General features: G+C 38.4%; 1 protein-coding gene across 5 annotated transcripts in view; it reads left to right on the forward strand.

Moving 5' to 3' along the window:
- NCBP1 (nuclear cap binding protein subunit 1) overlaps window positions 1-16,793 on the forward strand; it is a 44,641-nt gene that overhangs the window by 649 nt on the left and 27,199 nt on the right. For 2 of the 5 annotated variants that reach the window (XM_089912563.1, XM_089912564.1), the window contains exons 1-3: window positions 7,804-8,421; window positions 9,614-9,770; window positions 14,460-14,500. Coding sequence is in view for 3 of the 5 variants with exons in the window: in XM_022600055.3 (XP_022455763.2) it covers window positions 6,644-6,732; window positions 7,668-7,768; window positions 9,614-9,770 (347 nt within the window). In the remaining 2 variants the exon portion in view is untranslated. The other 3 variants (XM_022600055.3, XM_022600056.2, XM_089912561.1) reach the window with 3 other exon arrangements.

Raw genomic sequence — 16,793 nt, forward strand, 5'->3', positions numbered from 1 at the left:
CGAGGAGCGGCCTGGTGGACCCCTGGTCTCTAAGGACTCTTCAAGATTTGGCCCTTAGCACCGCCGAGCAGGGAAGTACACCTGTGTCTGTGCCGCCGCCTCTTAGGGATAGTGACAGGGACCCACTCATCCCCGTGTCTCGTTTTGACCCTCAAACTGCACCTAAAAAGGGCTCTCAGAAGACGAGAGACCTGATGAATCGCAATCTGAGCTCTCTCCTGTACCGGTCATCCGTCGTTTTGTCTTTTTTCAAGCGGCAAGGAAAGAAATCGGTTTCTTATCCACACCCAAGAGGTCTCTAAAAAAAAAGATGTACGTAGGTTGTTGTGTTAGATTTTGAACTGGCCGTAAGCATATTTCTCTCGTGTAAGAAAAAGTGCCGGAAGACTGGAGAGCTCGTAGAGATTTAGATCTAAATTCTCATCTCCATTTGCATGGTTGCGCTCATGGGGATCATGGAGTTGCCATCATAAAAACCAAGAGTAATTTTGCTAGTTAAAAATAGAAAAGGTGCTTACATTACAAAAATCAGTCAAGAACACACATCCAAAAAAAGAAAAACTAACAGTAATTCTGTTATTAATATTTTAGGGTATTGTTCTTTGAAAAGAGTGTAGTGTAGTGGTTAAGAGGCCAGACTTTGGAATCAGAGGGCTTAAGTTCAAAGCTGGACCCTGCCATTTACTTTGTGATCTTGCCCAGGTTATATCACCTCTTTAAACCTTAGTCTGTAATATAGAAGTAATGATACATACCTCTCGGTTTTGTGAGGATTAAATGAGGTAACACAGGTGACTGATTGCTCATGATGGTGTGTATTTTATCACCTGTTAATGCTTAAGAGGTGGTAAACATTAGCAGATGTCGACAATGTAAGAAAAAGTACAGAACAGAACATTTGAATTAATTTTCTCCACTAACATTTTTCTCTCCTTGAATGTTGGGGCACTTTGGGGCAGGAGTAGAATCCCACTAATTTAGTTTTAACAGTGAAATACCAGATTTCTGCTAGGGCATGGCTTGAGAGGATATTCTAGTTCAGCCTTCTCATCTGACACTTAAGGGTCTAAAATTTTAGTGTAATTAACATGGAGACACGATTAGCAGTGCCCAGGCACCAGTAATACCTGGAATACCTTGGAAAGCAAGTCCAAGGTTCTTGTCACTACACAGGTATTACTATGCTGCATGCTTTGATTTTTTTTTTTTTTTTTTTAAACACAGGAGGCTTCTTTGTATAATGTACATACAGGGCACAGAAAATAGTTTTCAGGTGCTTTGCCTTTGATTAATTAAAAACTTAATCTCCTAGAAGTCATCACTTGGGGTTTGGAGAAGTTGAGGCTTTTAAAGTTCTTCCCATTTTCTTTGCTCTTCTCATGCTTTCTCTACTCTCCTTCTCTCTTCTAGGGCATCCCTAAAGGGAGAGAAAATGTTTCCAAGGGGCAGCCTGGAGAAATTGGATGTGAATATGTAGGAAAACAACTTTGGCTTTGGTTATTGGGATGCTGGCATAACTTTCTTAGGAGTTAGCTTCTGGCAGCTAAATCACTGTCCATTCGGGTCTTGCTGCAGGAACCTCAGAATAAATACGTAAAGACAAAACAAAATAAGGAGTTAATTAACCAGAGTTTACTATGAATAATATAGTAGTCGAGGGGCAGTTTATAGTGCCTCTTAGATACTACACCAAGTCTGGAACTTTTGTAAATTGCAGAAGTTTGGGTAATGAACAGCTAGGGTTTATCCTAAATGGTGATCTGAATCAAATATTTTAGATACTTTTCTTTTGGTTAAGCATCTACTAATTTTTTTAAAAATCAGAAATATTGGAAGCTTAAATACTGCAGAAAGCTATTTTAAAATAGGCTGAATTATTATTGTTGTATTAAATAGATGCATCTGAGCATTTCTGGATTATTGTCAGCTCTTATCAGAGTCACTGACTACCATGGCTTTTCATATGGCTTGACTAGATATAATAATTTATTCAACAAATATTTAACAGTGCCAGGCACAGTTCTAACTACTGACAGTACAGCAGTGGACAATATAAAGATGCCCTTTTACAGGCAGACAACAATCAAGTAAATATAGTGTATCATATGGTGTTAAGTGCTATGGAGAAAAAGAAAACTGGGTAAAGAGAGTAGAGGCTGCTGTCTGGGAGGAGTTGCCATTTTGTATTGGTTGGTCAGGGAAGGCCTCACTGAGAATCACATCTGATCAAAGACCTGCAGGAGGTGAGGGGGCAAACCAGATGGCAGTGTGGGGGAAATGCAGTAGTCTAAGCAAATGGAGCCTGAAGTGCAAAGGCTTTAAGGCTAGAGTATTCCTATCATCCTGAAACAGCAAGGAGGCCAGTGTTGCTGTAGCAGAGTGAGTGAGGGGGAGAGTTGTAGGAGATAAGATCGGAAGGGTAGCAGAGGATCAGCTCACAGAGGGCAATTTTAAAATTGTATCTCTGTGCTGAGACTAGAGTGTCCTTGATCCAAGGAGATAAGTTCCGGAAGCTATACCAATGAAGTTCACCTAGAGATGGATTTATAGACAAGGAAAGGAAAGTCCTAAATGGAAATTAATGTGTATGGATACTGGTCCAGTGCTAAATCTAACTCATTTCTTAGACTCTTTTTAAGAATGTCTCTGAAGCTTTTCAGTTATTTTGGATATGCATACAATAGATGTTCAATATATTGCTTTGTTCTTTTAAGAAAGTTTTTAGATTGTCCATAATCTTGGCCAAAACCCCATATTAGTCCCTTTTAAGCTACTTAGAATTAGGTCCTTACCTTTTAGGTGGTGACTGTTCTTTTACCTAACTATAGAAAATAAAACGAATAGAAGGGGCTTCCCTGGTGGCGCAGTGGTTGGGAATCCGCCTACCATTGCAGGGGATGCAGGTTCATGCCTCGGTACGGGAAGATCCCACATGCCGCGGAGCGGCTGGGCCTGTGAGCCATGGCCGCTGAGCCTGCGCGTCCGGAGCCTGTGCTCCACAACGGGAGAGGCCACAACAGTGGGAGACCCGCGTACCACAAAAAAAACAAAAAGAAAAAAAACAAAACAAAACAAAAACGAATAGAAGTGAAGGGATTTGTAATTCTGACAAAAAGTATAGTTTGTTTCAGAAGTGATGGTTACTTCTTTAAATCTGCAGGATCGAGGTGCTTTACTTTTCCCCTTTCCCTTGTTGTTTTTGTTACTTTCTCTTTTACAGAGTTGGTTTTTGTTTCCACTTTGTGGGTCTAAAATTTTTTATAGTACATATAATTCTAAATAAGGATATAAGATGTGTAGTACAGTGTATCCATATAGAATAAGGATCACCTTACAGGCGAAAAATTATTTGGTGTATTAAGATTCTTTCTGATGGCTTTTTTGTTGCGTTTTTATTTGGCTGCATTGGATCTTAGTTGCTGAGCATGGGCTTTTTCTAGCTGCGGCGCGCGGACTTCTCTTGTTGCAGAGCACAGGCTCTAGGCGCACAGGCTTCAGTAGTTGTGGCACAAGGGCTCAGTAGTTGTGGCTCGCGGGGTCTAGCGTGCAGGCTCAGTAATTGTGGCACACGGGCTTAGTTGCAATCTTCCCAGATCAGGGATCGAACCCGTGTCCCCTGCATTGGCAGGTGGATTCTTAACCACTGTGCCACCAGGGAAGCCCCTTTCTGATGGGTTTTAATAGAGACTTGCTTCTCTCTTCTAGCCAGGGTGTCAGAACGAAGTGCTAATGTGTAGCTTTAATTTACATTGTAAAACTTCTACTTAGTTAACATGTTAATATAAAATCTGTTGTTGTTTTGGGAGCTACCTTAGATATGCTTTCTTGAGGGTAGGTGAAAACATTCAGCTCATTCCCAAAATTTTATTCTTCTTTAAAGTGCCTTATTCTACTTCCCCATGCTCTTGCCCACATTCTCTTGAGTTCAGTATCCTGTTACTGTGCATGAGTTCACATTGTGTCTGTACGTCCCCCTCCCACCCCGCTTTATATTCTCTCCAATATCAGGTGAGTGTGGGGCATCTCTTACTTCTTTATACTTTCTGCCTCTTCTCATTCTCCAAGCATAGTAAAAATGAGAAGAAGAAGAGAAAAGAAGAGTTACACTTCAGAGATAGGACTGTATACTGTATTTTCTAGTTTTTCTTCAGAAATCCTACTTTCTCTCCCCACAGCAGTATTTTCTTCTTTTCAGTCTTACAAGAGGGCCTAGGAGGGTTGCTTTAAAGACTGGGGTATAATTCTAAACTGATTTGAGAACAAGCCAGCTGGATGGTTAATTTAGAGAGGGTGTGGAGGTGGGATGTGGGATAAAGGGTTTTGGCATAGTAGATGGGCCAGAAAGAAAGGAACAATGGTTAAAGTTTAAAAAAAAAAAAAAAACTGCTCTAATTCAGCTAGTTTTTTAGCATCTGCATTCTCCCAGCCTTACCAGAATCTGGTTCTGAAGAACATTTAGTATATTCTGCTTTCTAGAACAGAGTTTCTCAACATCAGCACTGTTGCCATTTTGGGCTGGATTATTCTTTGTTGTTGGGAGTTGTCCTGTGCAATGTGGTATGTTTAGTAGAATCTCTGGCCCCTGCCCACTGGATGACAGAGTTGTGACAACTAAAAATGTCTCCAGAGATTGCCAAGTGGCTCCTGGGGGACAAAAATCCAACCCAGTTGAGAACCACTGCTTTTGGAGAAGGCTATTTTAATGTCCTGGCTGATAGCTTATATAAACATCGCAGCAAATATGTCATTTTTTTCAATGAATGAATCCTGGAAATAGAAGTCCTTTGTGTCGAATTTGGCTCTTGGGGTGGTGGAACCTTTATAGAGATCCTGTGACTTCAGTTTAATGTATATTTGACAATCAAGGTCACTGATCCCACAATACCACACATGTCCACAACTTTACACGGACACATATCTCCAGGAATACATCACAGCTGTCATGCTGCATGTGTATTATATTTTTTATGGCATTATCCCTTCAAAACTATCCCTTCAAAATTCAGTGGTTATTTAAACCAGATCCTAATGATAACTAAGGGGCTGGGTGTGGGGGGGGGGGTCAAAGCACACAGTGCTTTGCCCTGTGGCCTTTTATAATACTTTGTTTGGCCCTATCTAGAAAGTAATAGATGTTTTATTCACCTTGAGTTCAGGTGGTAAGTACCTGAAGATCATTTCAGACATTGGAAAAATTTTTAACACCCCAAGCTTAGAATAGCCAAGTGCTGTGTTTTATGAAAATCATTGTATTTTTCAAGCCAAATGTTCCAGTGGCAAGTAAGTAATTATGAACTCTGTAAAAATGGTTCAGTTCCTTTGGCTGTACAAGTCTGGAGAAGATTAAAAATATAACTTGCTACTGAGTAATCCTATATCTGCAGATTTTCATTATTAATACAGATCTCCAACACAGTTACAGATTATTGCTGCCTTGTTCACATGCCATCCTAATAATCTAATTGGTGGAAGTTAAAAATTGAATTATACTGGGAGACTAGCCAACATTGTGTGCAGCAACAGCGTCATGTTCCATATTTAACACCTTATTTGAAATTTTTTCAGCTTTATGTTAGTCCACAAAAGGATATAAGGTGGGTATGTTGAGGTTTTAAACAAAATATTGGTAGTAAGAGATCACTAACAGCAAGACCGAAAATACACAGTCCAGTGCTTAAGGATGATTTGTAGCACAGCTTCATTCAAATTGAATTCTTTAGTGACCAAAATGACAGAGAGAAGACTGCTAATGATTTCAGAATGGTAGTTTTTATTTGTTTGCACAACTCTGAATGACACCGTTTTTGAACATAATAGGATCGGTAAAGTACGGAACCAAGAGCTGGTTAAAGCAGGAAACCATAAATCATATACCTTTTCCCCACCGATTGTTTGATATAGTACTCAGGACTTTTCTTTGAGTATGTCTGCTGATTGTAATTCTCACTGTTTGGGATGAACTAGACCCTAGTGCTGCAAGGTCTGTAGAACCAAAACCATTAATTGAAGAGTTAAGAGCTCAGACATTTGTAAAAACTAGTGAGGAATCCTAATGTTTTATGCTCCCTTTCCCATCTTTTGAAGTTTTCCTCTTCATACCTTTCTTTCTTAAAAACTTTTTCCCCCCTAATCAAGTCTTTCCACAGCATTCAACTTGGGTTTTACACCCATATTTCATCAGTTTACATAATTTTCATTATTAAAATAATGAATACTACTGGCACTGACAGGTTTCAGGAACAAGTGACTAAGGATGAATAAACAACTCAAGTTCAAAGAATGGGAGTAGCCATACATGAGTGTTACAGGGAGTCTTCTAACTGCTAGTGGTTAGCATGTTATGGGCACCTTTGCTGCCTATGCATAGAAATGGACAGGGCTGCTGCATTGCGTTGCTCCATGGGGGCACTATAATCACAAAATTTAACATAAATAATGCTTCCTGGAGTTATTATGGTGCCACTGGGTATGGAGACTGTTGGTTGATCTAGCCTTGTCTGAGAAGTGGAGGGTCGGTTAAGCACTTCTACTGTGTGTAAATAGTAGGGCTTCTGGTACAAAAGTGATTATAGCATTAAAAAAGTTAACGTTTTTGATAACAGATTCATCGTGTAATGTTCACTTTTTTACATTGTTGAAACAGGGGCACAGCCTCACAAAAGAAGAAAGACCTCTGATGCAAATGAAACTGAAGATCATTTGGAATCTTTAATATGCAAAGTAGGAGAAAAGGTATGATCAAAATAGGCAGAGACTGTGATGGGCTTAGGGTTGTAGTTAACTGTGCTTGATTAGTTTCTGCATCTGCAAGCTTGATGATCTAAGTTGTGGGCAAAGTTTGTATTGCCATATATCTATATCCCAAAGTAAATGCATATTAAAAGCCTTGGAATGCAGAGAGTTAAATGTTATTAGTAATTTTCATAGGATATGAGTCTTAGAAGGGACCTTAGGGAATAGTCCACTCAATTTAAAAATGAAGACCAGGGGCTTCCCTGGTAGCGCAGTGGTTGGGAATCTGCCTGCCAATGCAGGGGACATGGGTTCGAGCCCTGGTCTGGGAAGATCCCGCATGCCGTGGAGCAGCTGGGCCCGGGCCCGTGTGCCACAGCTACTTAGCCTGCCCTCTGGAGCCCGTGAGCCACAACTACTGAAGCCCGCGCACCTAGAGCCCATGCTCCGCAACAGGAGAGGCCACCATAATGAGAAGCCCGCACACCACGGCGAGGAGTAGTCCCCGCTGGCCACAACTAGAGGAAGCCTGTGCACAGCAATGAAGACCCAATGCAGCCAAAAATAAATAAATTAAATAAATAAATTAAATAAAGTAAAAAAATTTTTTTTAATGTGTTAAAAAAAAATGGAGACCAAGGAAGTTCTGGATAGGTGAGGTAATTTGCCCAGTCATACAGTTAAGTGAATTAGTTAGAGAAGTAGAATAGAGCCCAGAATGTCCTCCCATTTCTAATACTTGTTTTGCTGTCTTAGATTGCTTTTTTAATTTTATTCGTTCTCTTTTCATGGTTTTCTAAGGAATAGTAACAACCTGAATTTATTTATACTAAACTGTCAGTGCCTTATGTGTAACTTTTTTATCGTCACCTAGAAAATTTTAATGCACTAATTGCTGAGTACTTGACAGGTATTTAATATGCTATCCTCTACAGAGTGCCTGCTCTTTGGAGAGCAACCTAGAAGGCTTGGCTGGCGTTTTGGAAGCTGATCTTCCTAACTATAAGAGCAAGATCTTAAGGCTTCTTTGTACAGTGTATGTATACAAAAGATTTATGAATCCAGGTGATAATGTATTATCTACTCTTAAATGCTTGTGAATGTTCAGAAGATGTGTTTATGTTTCATATGTCATCTGCTTTCATTCTGTGGGGAATTTGTCAAATGAAATGACCTTTTGCCCTTTGGCGAACTCAGCGATAAATAGGATGAAAATTGAGCATTTTCTTTGTTTCGTTTCTTGTATCCTTAGAATCATTTGAGTTGACTACTTTTAAGTGAGAAAGTAGACAACTTCACATTCAGCGATTTTCTTTTAAGCACGTACAATTAAATATATATAATAGAGTTTAATTTATACTTTTAATCAGTAGTATCAAACATATTTGAGAACCAGTCACTCGAGTAACAATAGCCCTTCTTAGAAGGCTGAAGATACTTTTGAAGCCATGACATATAATAGGCATAATCTTTCTCTGAATTAGGTTAGCTAGAACGAGTATCAGCATTTAATTTGTAAGGACATTAGAATGGGAAAAGTCTCACATGAAATCATGAAACAGTCTCTCCCAACAGTGGAATTAGCAATCCAGACTTCCTCATCACTCAGGTGGACATTGGTCACTCTAAACTGTATGCTTTGCAAAGGAGGATCTATGACTTCTGGATAAAGGAGTCTTCATTATAAAGGTGCCTTAAAATGTTATTTCAGTTATTTTAAAATAATGGGTTTTTTAACTTGCTTACAGCCCAGTTTTGAAATTTAAAAATGTACACACAAATTGAAACTGTCAGTGGATTTTACTTTAACATCTCATAAAGTACAAATAATTTCAGATACAGTTTTTTTAAGGAATCTAGTTAATATTCAGGAAGACATGTCCTTAGACTAAGAAACTTAATACTAAGAAAAGTTATTTGGCTATAGTTATCCGTAGATTCCTTCTGTTCTGAAAGCATTTATTAGAATAGAGTAGATTTATGCTTAAACTCTGATGGAAGCCATGACTTTGAAGCAGGGGAGGGTTGAGGAGGAATTGTTACTATCAATGCAGTTATTTTTTTAAAACCTAAATTGTCCCTAACACTCTTTGCTAGGAACCTTGGGAAAATGCAAAAAGTATAAGAGAATCTGAACAATCAGGAGTTCCCATTTGCTTTTCTTCTTTGAGCTGATTTCTAAAGGCTGCCTAAATTAGGGATCAACATTTGCTTTTTTCAAAGATTTATTACTGTAATCCTCTTCTCTGCTTTTCAAATAACTTTAATGAAAATTAACACACTTGAGTAAGCAAACTGGATGTAAAGAAATCTTACTCTATCAGAGTACCATGTTAAAAATTCAACAATTTAACTGACAGGAACTGGTTTTAGTTCAGAATTTTTTCTAAGCAACTAGAATAGTGTTTCTCAAAGTGAAATTCTGATCCCGTGACATTTGGTCGGCTAAGTTTAGAAATGTTGATTGCTCCATCTCCCCCTTAATGATTCTGCATTAAAGAACCTTGTTTCACTCAGCAATTGCCAGATATTTTACCATGGAAACCATTTTCTGTAGACGTGCTATTCAGTTCCACTAAGCACATTGCAAGAAAAACTGGTCTAGTGTCAGTTATCTATTTTAGTTTGATTTCACAATTAGAGTGTTTTACTTTCTTAACTCTTGGATTAACTAATTAGAATTAAAATGAAAAAATTGAGGGAGCCATGTCTGCAACTCTTCTCAATATTTTTGCCTTTTCTGACATTGTTTTAAAAACATAGCTAAATGTCATGCTTTTCTAAAGTTAGTAAAACAATTTAAAATTTTATATAGTATAAAATTCAGCAATTTAATGCTGTTGTTTTGGGATCTTCTTATTGTGCTGGGTTCTCAAATCAGTGCACGTCTGTTACCTGAGAAGTTGACAATTTATACAACATTAGTTGGACTACTAAATGCCAGGAATTACAACTTCGGTGGAGAATTTGTAGAAGCCATGATTCGTCAACTTAAAGAATCGTTGAAAGCAAACAATTATAATGAAGCTGTATATTTGGTAAGTTTTTTGTTTTTTTGGCTTTTGGGGAGCTTTTTGGTATGTTATGACTTAGTGTTGGGATGAAGGGGAGAGGTGAGCTACAACCAAATAATTTATCTTTTCTCTCGAAATACAGTTCCCCACTCACCACAACAGCTGCTCTTTTGAAACCGTTTTTTTTTTTTTAATCTTTATTGGAGTATAATTGCTTCACAATACCGTGTTAGTTTCTGTTGCACAACAAAGCGAATCAGCCATATGCATACGCGTCCCCATATCCCCTCCCTCTTGAGCCTCCCTCCCATCCTCCATATCCCACCCCTCTAGGTCATCGCAAAGCGCCGAACCCATCTCCCTATGCTATGTTGCTGCTTCCCACCAGCCAACTGTTTTACATTCGGTAGTGTATATATGTTGATGCTACTCTCACTTCGCCCACCCACCCCATGTCACCAAGTCCATTCTCTATGTCTCCCTCTTTATTCCTGCCCTGCAACTAGGTTCATCACTACCTTTTTTTTTTTTTAGATTCCATATATATGCGTTAGCATACGGTATTTGTTTTTCTCTTTCTGACTTACTTCACTCTGTATGACAGACTGGGTCCATCCACCTCACTACAGATAACTCAATTTCGTTTCCTTTTATGGCTGAGTAATATTCCACTGTATATATGTGCCACATCTTCTTTATCCATTCATCTGTCAATGGACACTTAGGTTGGTTCCGTGTCCTGGCTATCGTAAATAGTGCTGCAGTAAACATTGTGGTGCATGTCTCTTTCTGAATTATGGTTTTCTCAGGGTATATGCTGAGTAATGGGATTGCTGGGTCATATGGTAGTTCTATTTGTAGTTTTTTAAGGAACCTCCATACTGTTCTCCATAGTGGTTGTATCAATTTACATTCCCACCAACAGTGTAGAAGGGTTCCCTTTTCACCATACCTTTTCCAGCATTTATTGTTTCTAGCTTTTTTGATAATGGCCATTCTGACTGGCGTGAGGTGATACCTCATTGTAGTTTTGATTTGCATTTCTCTAATAATTAGTGATGTTGAGCATCTTTTCATTTGCCTCTTGGCTATCTGTATGTCTTCCTTGGTGAAATGTCTATTTAGGTCTTCTGCCCAATTTTTAACCGGATTGTTTGTTTTTTTGATTGAGCTCCATGAGCTGTTTGTATATTTTGGAGATTAATCCTTTGTTTCATTTGCAAATACTTTCTCCCATTCTGAGGGTTGTCTTTTTGTCTTGTTTATGGTTTCCTTTGCTGTGCAAAAGCTTTTAAGTTTAATTAAATCCCATTTGTTTATTTTTGTTTTTATTTCTGTTACTCTAGGAGTTGGGTCAAAAAAGATCTTGCTGTGGTTTATGTTCGAGTGTTTTTCCTATGTTTTCCTCTAAAAGTTTTATAGTGTCTGGTCTTAACATTTAACTCTTTAATCCATTTGGAGTTTATTTTTGTGTATGGTGTTAGGTAGTGTTCTAATTTCATTCTTTTACATGTAGCTGTCCAGTTTTCCCAGCACCACTTACTGAAAAGGCTGTCTTTTCTCCATTGTATGTTCTTGCCTCCTTTGTCGTAAATTAGGTGCCCATATGTGTGTGGGTTTATCTCTGGGCATTCTGTCCTGTACCATTGATGTATATTTATGTTTCTGAGCCAGTACCATATTGTCTTGATTACTGTACCTTTGTGGTATGGTTTGAAGTCAGGGAGCCTGATTCCTGCAACTCCATTTTTCTTTCTCAAGATTGCTTTGGCTATTTGGGTCTTTTGTGTTTCCATACGAATTGTAAGATTTTTTGTTCTAATTCTGTGAAGAATACTGTTGGTAGTTTGATAGGGATTGCATTGAATCTGTAGATTGCTTTGGGTAGTATAGTCATTTTCACAATATTGATTCTTCCAAACCAAGAACATGGTATATTTCTCCATCTGTTTATGTCATCTTTGATTTCTTTCGTCAGTGTTTTATAGTTTTGTGAGTACAAGTATTTTGCCTCCTTAGGCAGGTTTATTCCTAGGTATTTTATTCTTTTTGTTGCAGTGGTAAACAGGAGTGTTTCCCTAATTTATCTTTCTGATTTTTCATTGTTGATGTACAGGAATGCCAAAGATTTCTGTGCATTGATTTTGTATCCTGCAACCTTACCAAATTCATTGATTAGTTTTCTGGTGGCATCTTTAGGATTTTCTATGTATAGTATCATGTCACCAGCAAACAGTGGCAGTTTTACTCCTTCTTTTCCAATTTGTATTCCTTTTATTTCTTTTTCTTCTCTGATTGTTGTGGCTAGAACTTCCAAAACTATGTTGAATAAGAGTGGCAAGAGTGGACATCCTTGTCTTGTTCCTGATCTTAGTGGAAATGCTTTCAGTTTTTCACCGTTGAGTATGATGCTTGCTGTGGGTTTGTCATATATGGCCTTTTTTATGTTGAGGTAGGTTCCCTCTGTGCCCATTTTCTGGAGAGTTTTTATCATAAATGGGTGTAGAATTTTGTCAAAAGCTTTTTCTGCATATATTGAGATGATCATATGGTTTTTATTCCTTAATTTTTTAATGTGGTGTATCACATTGATTGATTTGCATATATTGAAGAATCCTTGCATCCCTGGGATAAATCCCACTTGATCATGGTGATCCTTTTAATGTGCTGTTGGATTCTGTTTGCTAGTATTTTGTTCAGGATTTTTGTATCTATGTTCATCAGTGATAATTGGTCTATAATTTTCTTTTTTTGTGATCTCTTTTTCTGGTTTTGGTATCGGTGATGGTGGCTTCGTAGAATGAATTTGGGAGTGATTCTCCCTCTGCAATGTTTTGGAAGAGTTTGAGAAGGATTGGTGTTAGCTCTTCTCTAAATGTTTGATAGAATTCGCCTGTGAAGCCATCTGGTTCTGGATTTTTGTTTGTTGGAAGATTTTTAATTATGGTTTCAATTTCATTACTTGTGATAGATCTATTTATATTTTCTACTTCTTCCTGGTTCAGTCTTGGAAAATTGTACCTTTCCAAGAGTTTGTCCATTTCTTCGTGGTTGTCCATTTTTATTGGCATATAGTTTTTTGTAGTAGTCTCTTATAATCCTTTGTATGTCTGCAGTGTCAGTTGTGATTTCTCCTTTTCATTTCTAATTTTATCGAATTGCGTCCTCTCCCTTTTTTTCTTGATTAGTCTGGCTAAGGGTTTATCAACTTTGTTTATCTTCTCAAAGAACCAGCTTTTAGTTACATTGATCTTGGTATTGTTTTCTTCATTTCTATTTCATTTATTTCTGCTCTGATCTTTATGATTTCTTTCCTTCTACTAACTTTGGGTTTTCTTTGTTCTTCTTTCTCTAGTTGTTTTAAGTGTAGAGTTAGATGTTTATTTGATATTTTTCTTGTTTCTTGAGGTGAGATTGAATTGCTATAAACTTCCCTCTTAGAACTGCTTTTGCTGCATCCCATAGGTTTTGGGTTGTCATGTTTTCGTTGTCATTTGTTTCTATGTATTTTTTTATTTCTTCTTTGATTTCTTCAGTGATCTCTTGGTTATTTAGTAGACCACTGTTTAGCCTCCATGTATTTGTGTTTTTTACAGTTTTTTTCCTGTAATTGATTTCCAGTCTCATAGTGCTGTGGTCAGAATAGATGCTTGGTAGGATTTCAGTTTTCTTAAGTTTTCCAAGGCTTGATTTGTGAACCAAGATGTGATCTTTCCTGGAGAATGTTCCATGTGCATTTGAGAAGAAAGTGTATTCTGCCACTTTCGGGTGGAATGTTCTATAAATACCAATTAGATCTGTCTGGTCTGTTGTGTCATTTAAAGCTTGTGTTTCCTTATTTTCTATTTGGATGATCTGTCCATTGGTATAAGTGGGGTGTTTAAGTCCCCTACTATTATTGTGTTACTGTCGATTTCTCTTTTCATGGTTGTTAGCATTTGCCTTATGTATTGAAGTGCTCCTCTGTTGGGTACATAAACATTTATAATTGTTATATCATCTTCTTGGATTGATCCTTTGATCATTATGTAGTGTCCCTCCTTATCTGTTGTAGCAGTCTTTATTTTAAAGTCTATCTTATCTGATATGTGTATTGCTATTCCAGCTTTCTTTTGATTTCCATTTGCATGGAATATCTTTTTCGATCCCTTCACTTTCAGTCTGTATATGTCCCTAGGTCTGAAGTGGGTCTCTTGTAGACAGCATATATATGGGTCTTGTTTTTGTATCCATTCAGCAAGCCTGTGTCTTTTGGTTGGGGTGTTTAATCCATTTGCATTCAAGTTTATTGTCGATATGTATGTTCCTATTACCATTTTCTTAATGGTTTGGGGTTTGTTTTCGTGGGTCTTTTTCTTCTCTTGTGTTTCCTGCTTAGAGAAGTTTCTTTAGCATTTGTTGTAAAGCTGGTTTGGTGGTGCTGAATTCTCTTAGCTTTTGTTTGTCTGAAAAGCTTTTGACTTCTCCATCAAATCTGAATGAGATCCTTGCTGGGTAGAGTAATCTTGGTTGTACGTTTTTCTCTTTCATCACTTTAAGTGTATCCTGCTACTCCCTTTTGGCCTGCAGAGTTTCCACTGAAAAATCAGCTGATAACCTTATGGGGATTCCTTTGTATGTTATTTTTTGTTTTTCCTTTGCTGCTCTTAATACTTTTTCTTTGAATTAAAATTTTGTTAGTGATTAATATGTGTCTTGGTGTGTTTTTCCTAGGGTTTATCCTGTATGGGACTCTCCGTGCTTCCTGGACTTGGGTGACTATTTCCTTTCCCATGTTAGGGAAGTTTTCCCCTGTAATCTCTTCAGATATTTTCTCAGACCCTTTCTTTTTCTCTTCTTCTGAGACCCCTATAATTTGAATGTTGGTGCATTTAGTGTTGTCCCAGAGGTCTTTGAGATTGTCTTCAATTCTTTTCATTCTTCTTTCTTTATTCTGCTCCTCAGCAGTTATTTCCACTGTTTTATCTTCCAGCTCACTTATTCATTCTTCTGCCTCCGTTATTCTGTTATTGATTCCTTCTAGTGTATTTTTCATTTCAGTTATTGTATTGTTCATCTCTGTTTGTTTGTTCTTTAGTTCTTCTAGATCTTTGTTAAACATTTTTTGTATTTGTTTTTTGGTATGTTATGACTTAGTGTTGGGATGAAGGGGAGAGGTGAGCTACAACCAAATAATTTATCTTTTCTCTTGAAATACACTTCCCCACTCACCACAACAGCTGCTCTTTTGAAACCATTCTTTTTTTAAAAAAATAAATTTATTTATTTTATTTACTTATTTTTGGCTGCGTTGGGTCTTCGTTGCTGCACGTGGGCTCTCTCTAGTTGCAGCGAGCAGGGGCTACTCTTTGTTGTAGTGCATGGACTTATCATTGCGGTGGCTTCTCTTGTTGCGGACCACGGGATCTAGGTGCACAGGCTTCAGTAGTGTGGCTCACAGGCTCTAGAGCGCAGGCTCAGTAGTTGCGGTGCACAGGCTTAGTTGCTTGCGGCTTGTGGGATCTTCCTGGACCTGGGATCGAACCCGTGTCTCCTGCATTGGCAGGTGGATTTTTAACCACTGCGCCACCAGGGAAGTACCGAGACCATTCTTATTAAAGATACAGAGCTCATTACCGAGTCCAGTGGCTTCTGTTAACTCAATCCTAGTTGACCTCCCTGTAACATGGGATGCTTTACACTTCTTGGTTTCTGCAGCATCACTCTTTTCAGGACCTCCTGCTGCCACCTACCTTCTATTCCTCAGTCTCCTTTTACTGGGTAACCTTCCTTTGCCCTTTAAATTTTTGTGTTTCCCAGGATTCTGTCCTCACTTCACTTTTTTCCAAACACTCTCTGCTGAAGCATTCTCTTTCTCTCATAGCTTCATAAACTACCTTTATTTTGATGACCTTCCCCCCTACCAACTCTAATCTGTATCTCCTGCTTCAGCCATTCTCCTGAGCTCCAGACCTTTGGTCCAGATGCTACCTGGATAGCCCTAAGGTATCTTGCCTGGAAGTCCCTGAATTAATGCATTCTTTATACCTCCTTTTCTGTACCCTCAGTCCAACCCACACAAGTGGTTGCTATTTACTGGATAGCCCGTCCAGAAACCTGAGCATTAATTTTTGTCTTGCCTTTGCCCTCTCATACTCTAAGCAGTCTCCAAGCCCCTGTCTGTCCTACCTCCTAAATTTCTCTCCAGTCTGTCCCTTCTCCTTGTCTCCAGGGCCTCTAGTGTAGTTCATGCCTTCCTCGTAATGTCTTAACAGCTCTTAACAGCTCTTTTTGCATCCAGATTCTCTGCCTTTCACTTTATCTTCTGTAGTGGCACCAGAATGGTCTTCTGTAACTAGGCTCTGTTCATGTTGGTTACAGGTTAAAAACCTCAGTTCCTTCCCATTTTCTACAGTGGATAGTCTTCAAAGCCTGGTGCACAAGATGATGCAGGAAGTAAATATCAGAACTCTTACTTACCTTAAATGGAAATAGAATTAAGACTTATTAATACATAACACATAGATTGACAGTGGGCCAACTTATATATAAGTAAATATTTATGTGTTGAGGTATGTGATCAAATTCTTTTCTACTGAGTACATAATCAAAAGAGTTTGGACACTCATCAAACTATTGAGTTCAGATTCCATTAAGTCTGATCCTTCATGGTTGCCCCAGTCTGTTTCTCTTTGCCTCCCATATACCCTCCAGCTCTATCTGAATTACTTGCTGGTCCCTGAACACACCTTGTTTTTGAACCTTTCTGCCTAGAAGCCTCTCCTTGCTGTCCACGTGAGGACTACCTTTTTCATCCTTTATTATCTAGCCCGATTGTTACCTCCTGTATGATGTTTCCCCCTACTCCCTTTGTCCCTGTTTCTAGAACACTTTATTTATCTTTTAGTATAGGATTTATCCATCTGGGTTGAGATTGTGCTTGTCCCACTAGTCTGTGAGCTCCCATGTGACAGAGACTTTAATAGTGCTCAGCAGTGGCACACAAAGGGCACACAATAAATATCTGTTCATAAATTTCCATTTCTGTGGTCCAGTGAAAATTTTTTT

The sequence above is a fragment of the Delphinapterus leucas genome, chromosome 6 (assembly GCF_059928025.1).
Source record: "Delphinapterus leucas isolate spDelLeu-1000000601 "Yukka" chromosome 6, BTC_Dleu_Yukka2, whole genome shotgun sequence".
In the NCBI taxonomy this organism is placed as follows: domain Eukaryota; kingdom Metazoa; phylum Chordata; class Mammalia; order Artiodactyla; family Monodontidae; genus Delphinapterus; species Delphinapterus leucas.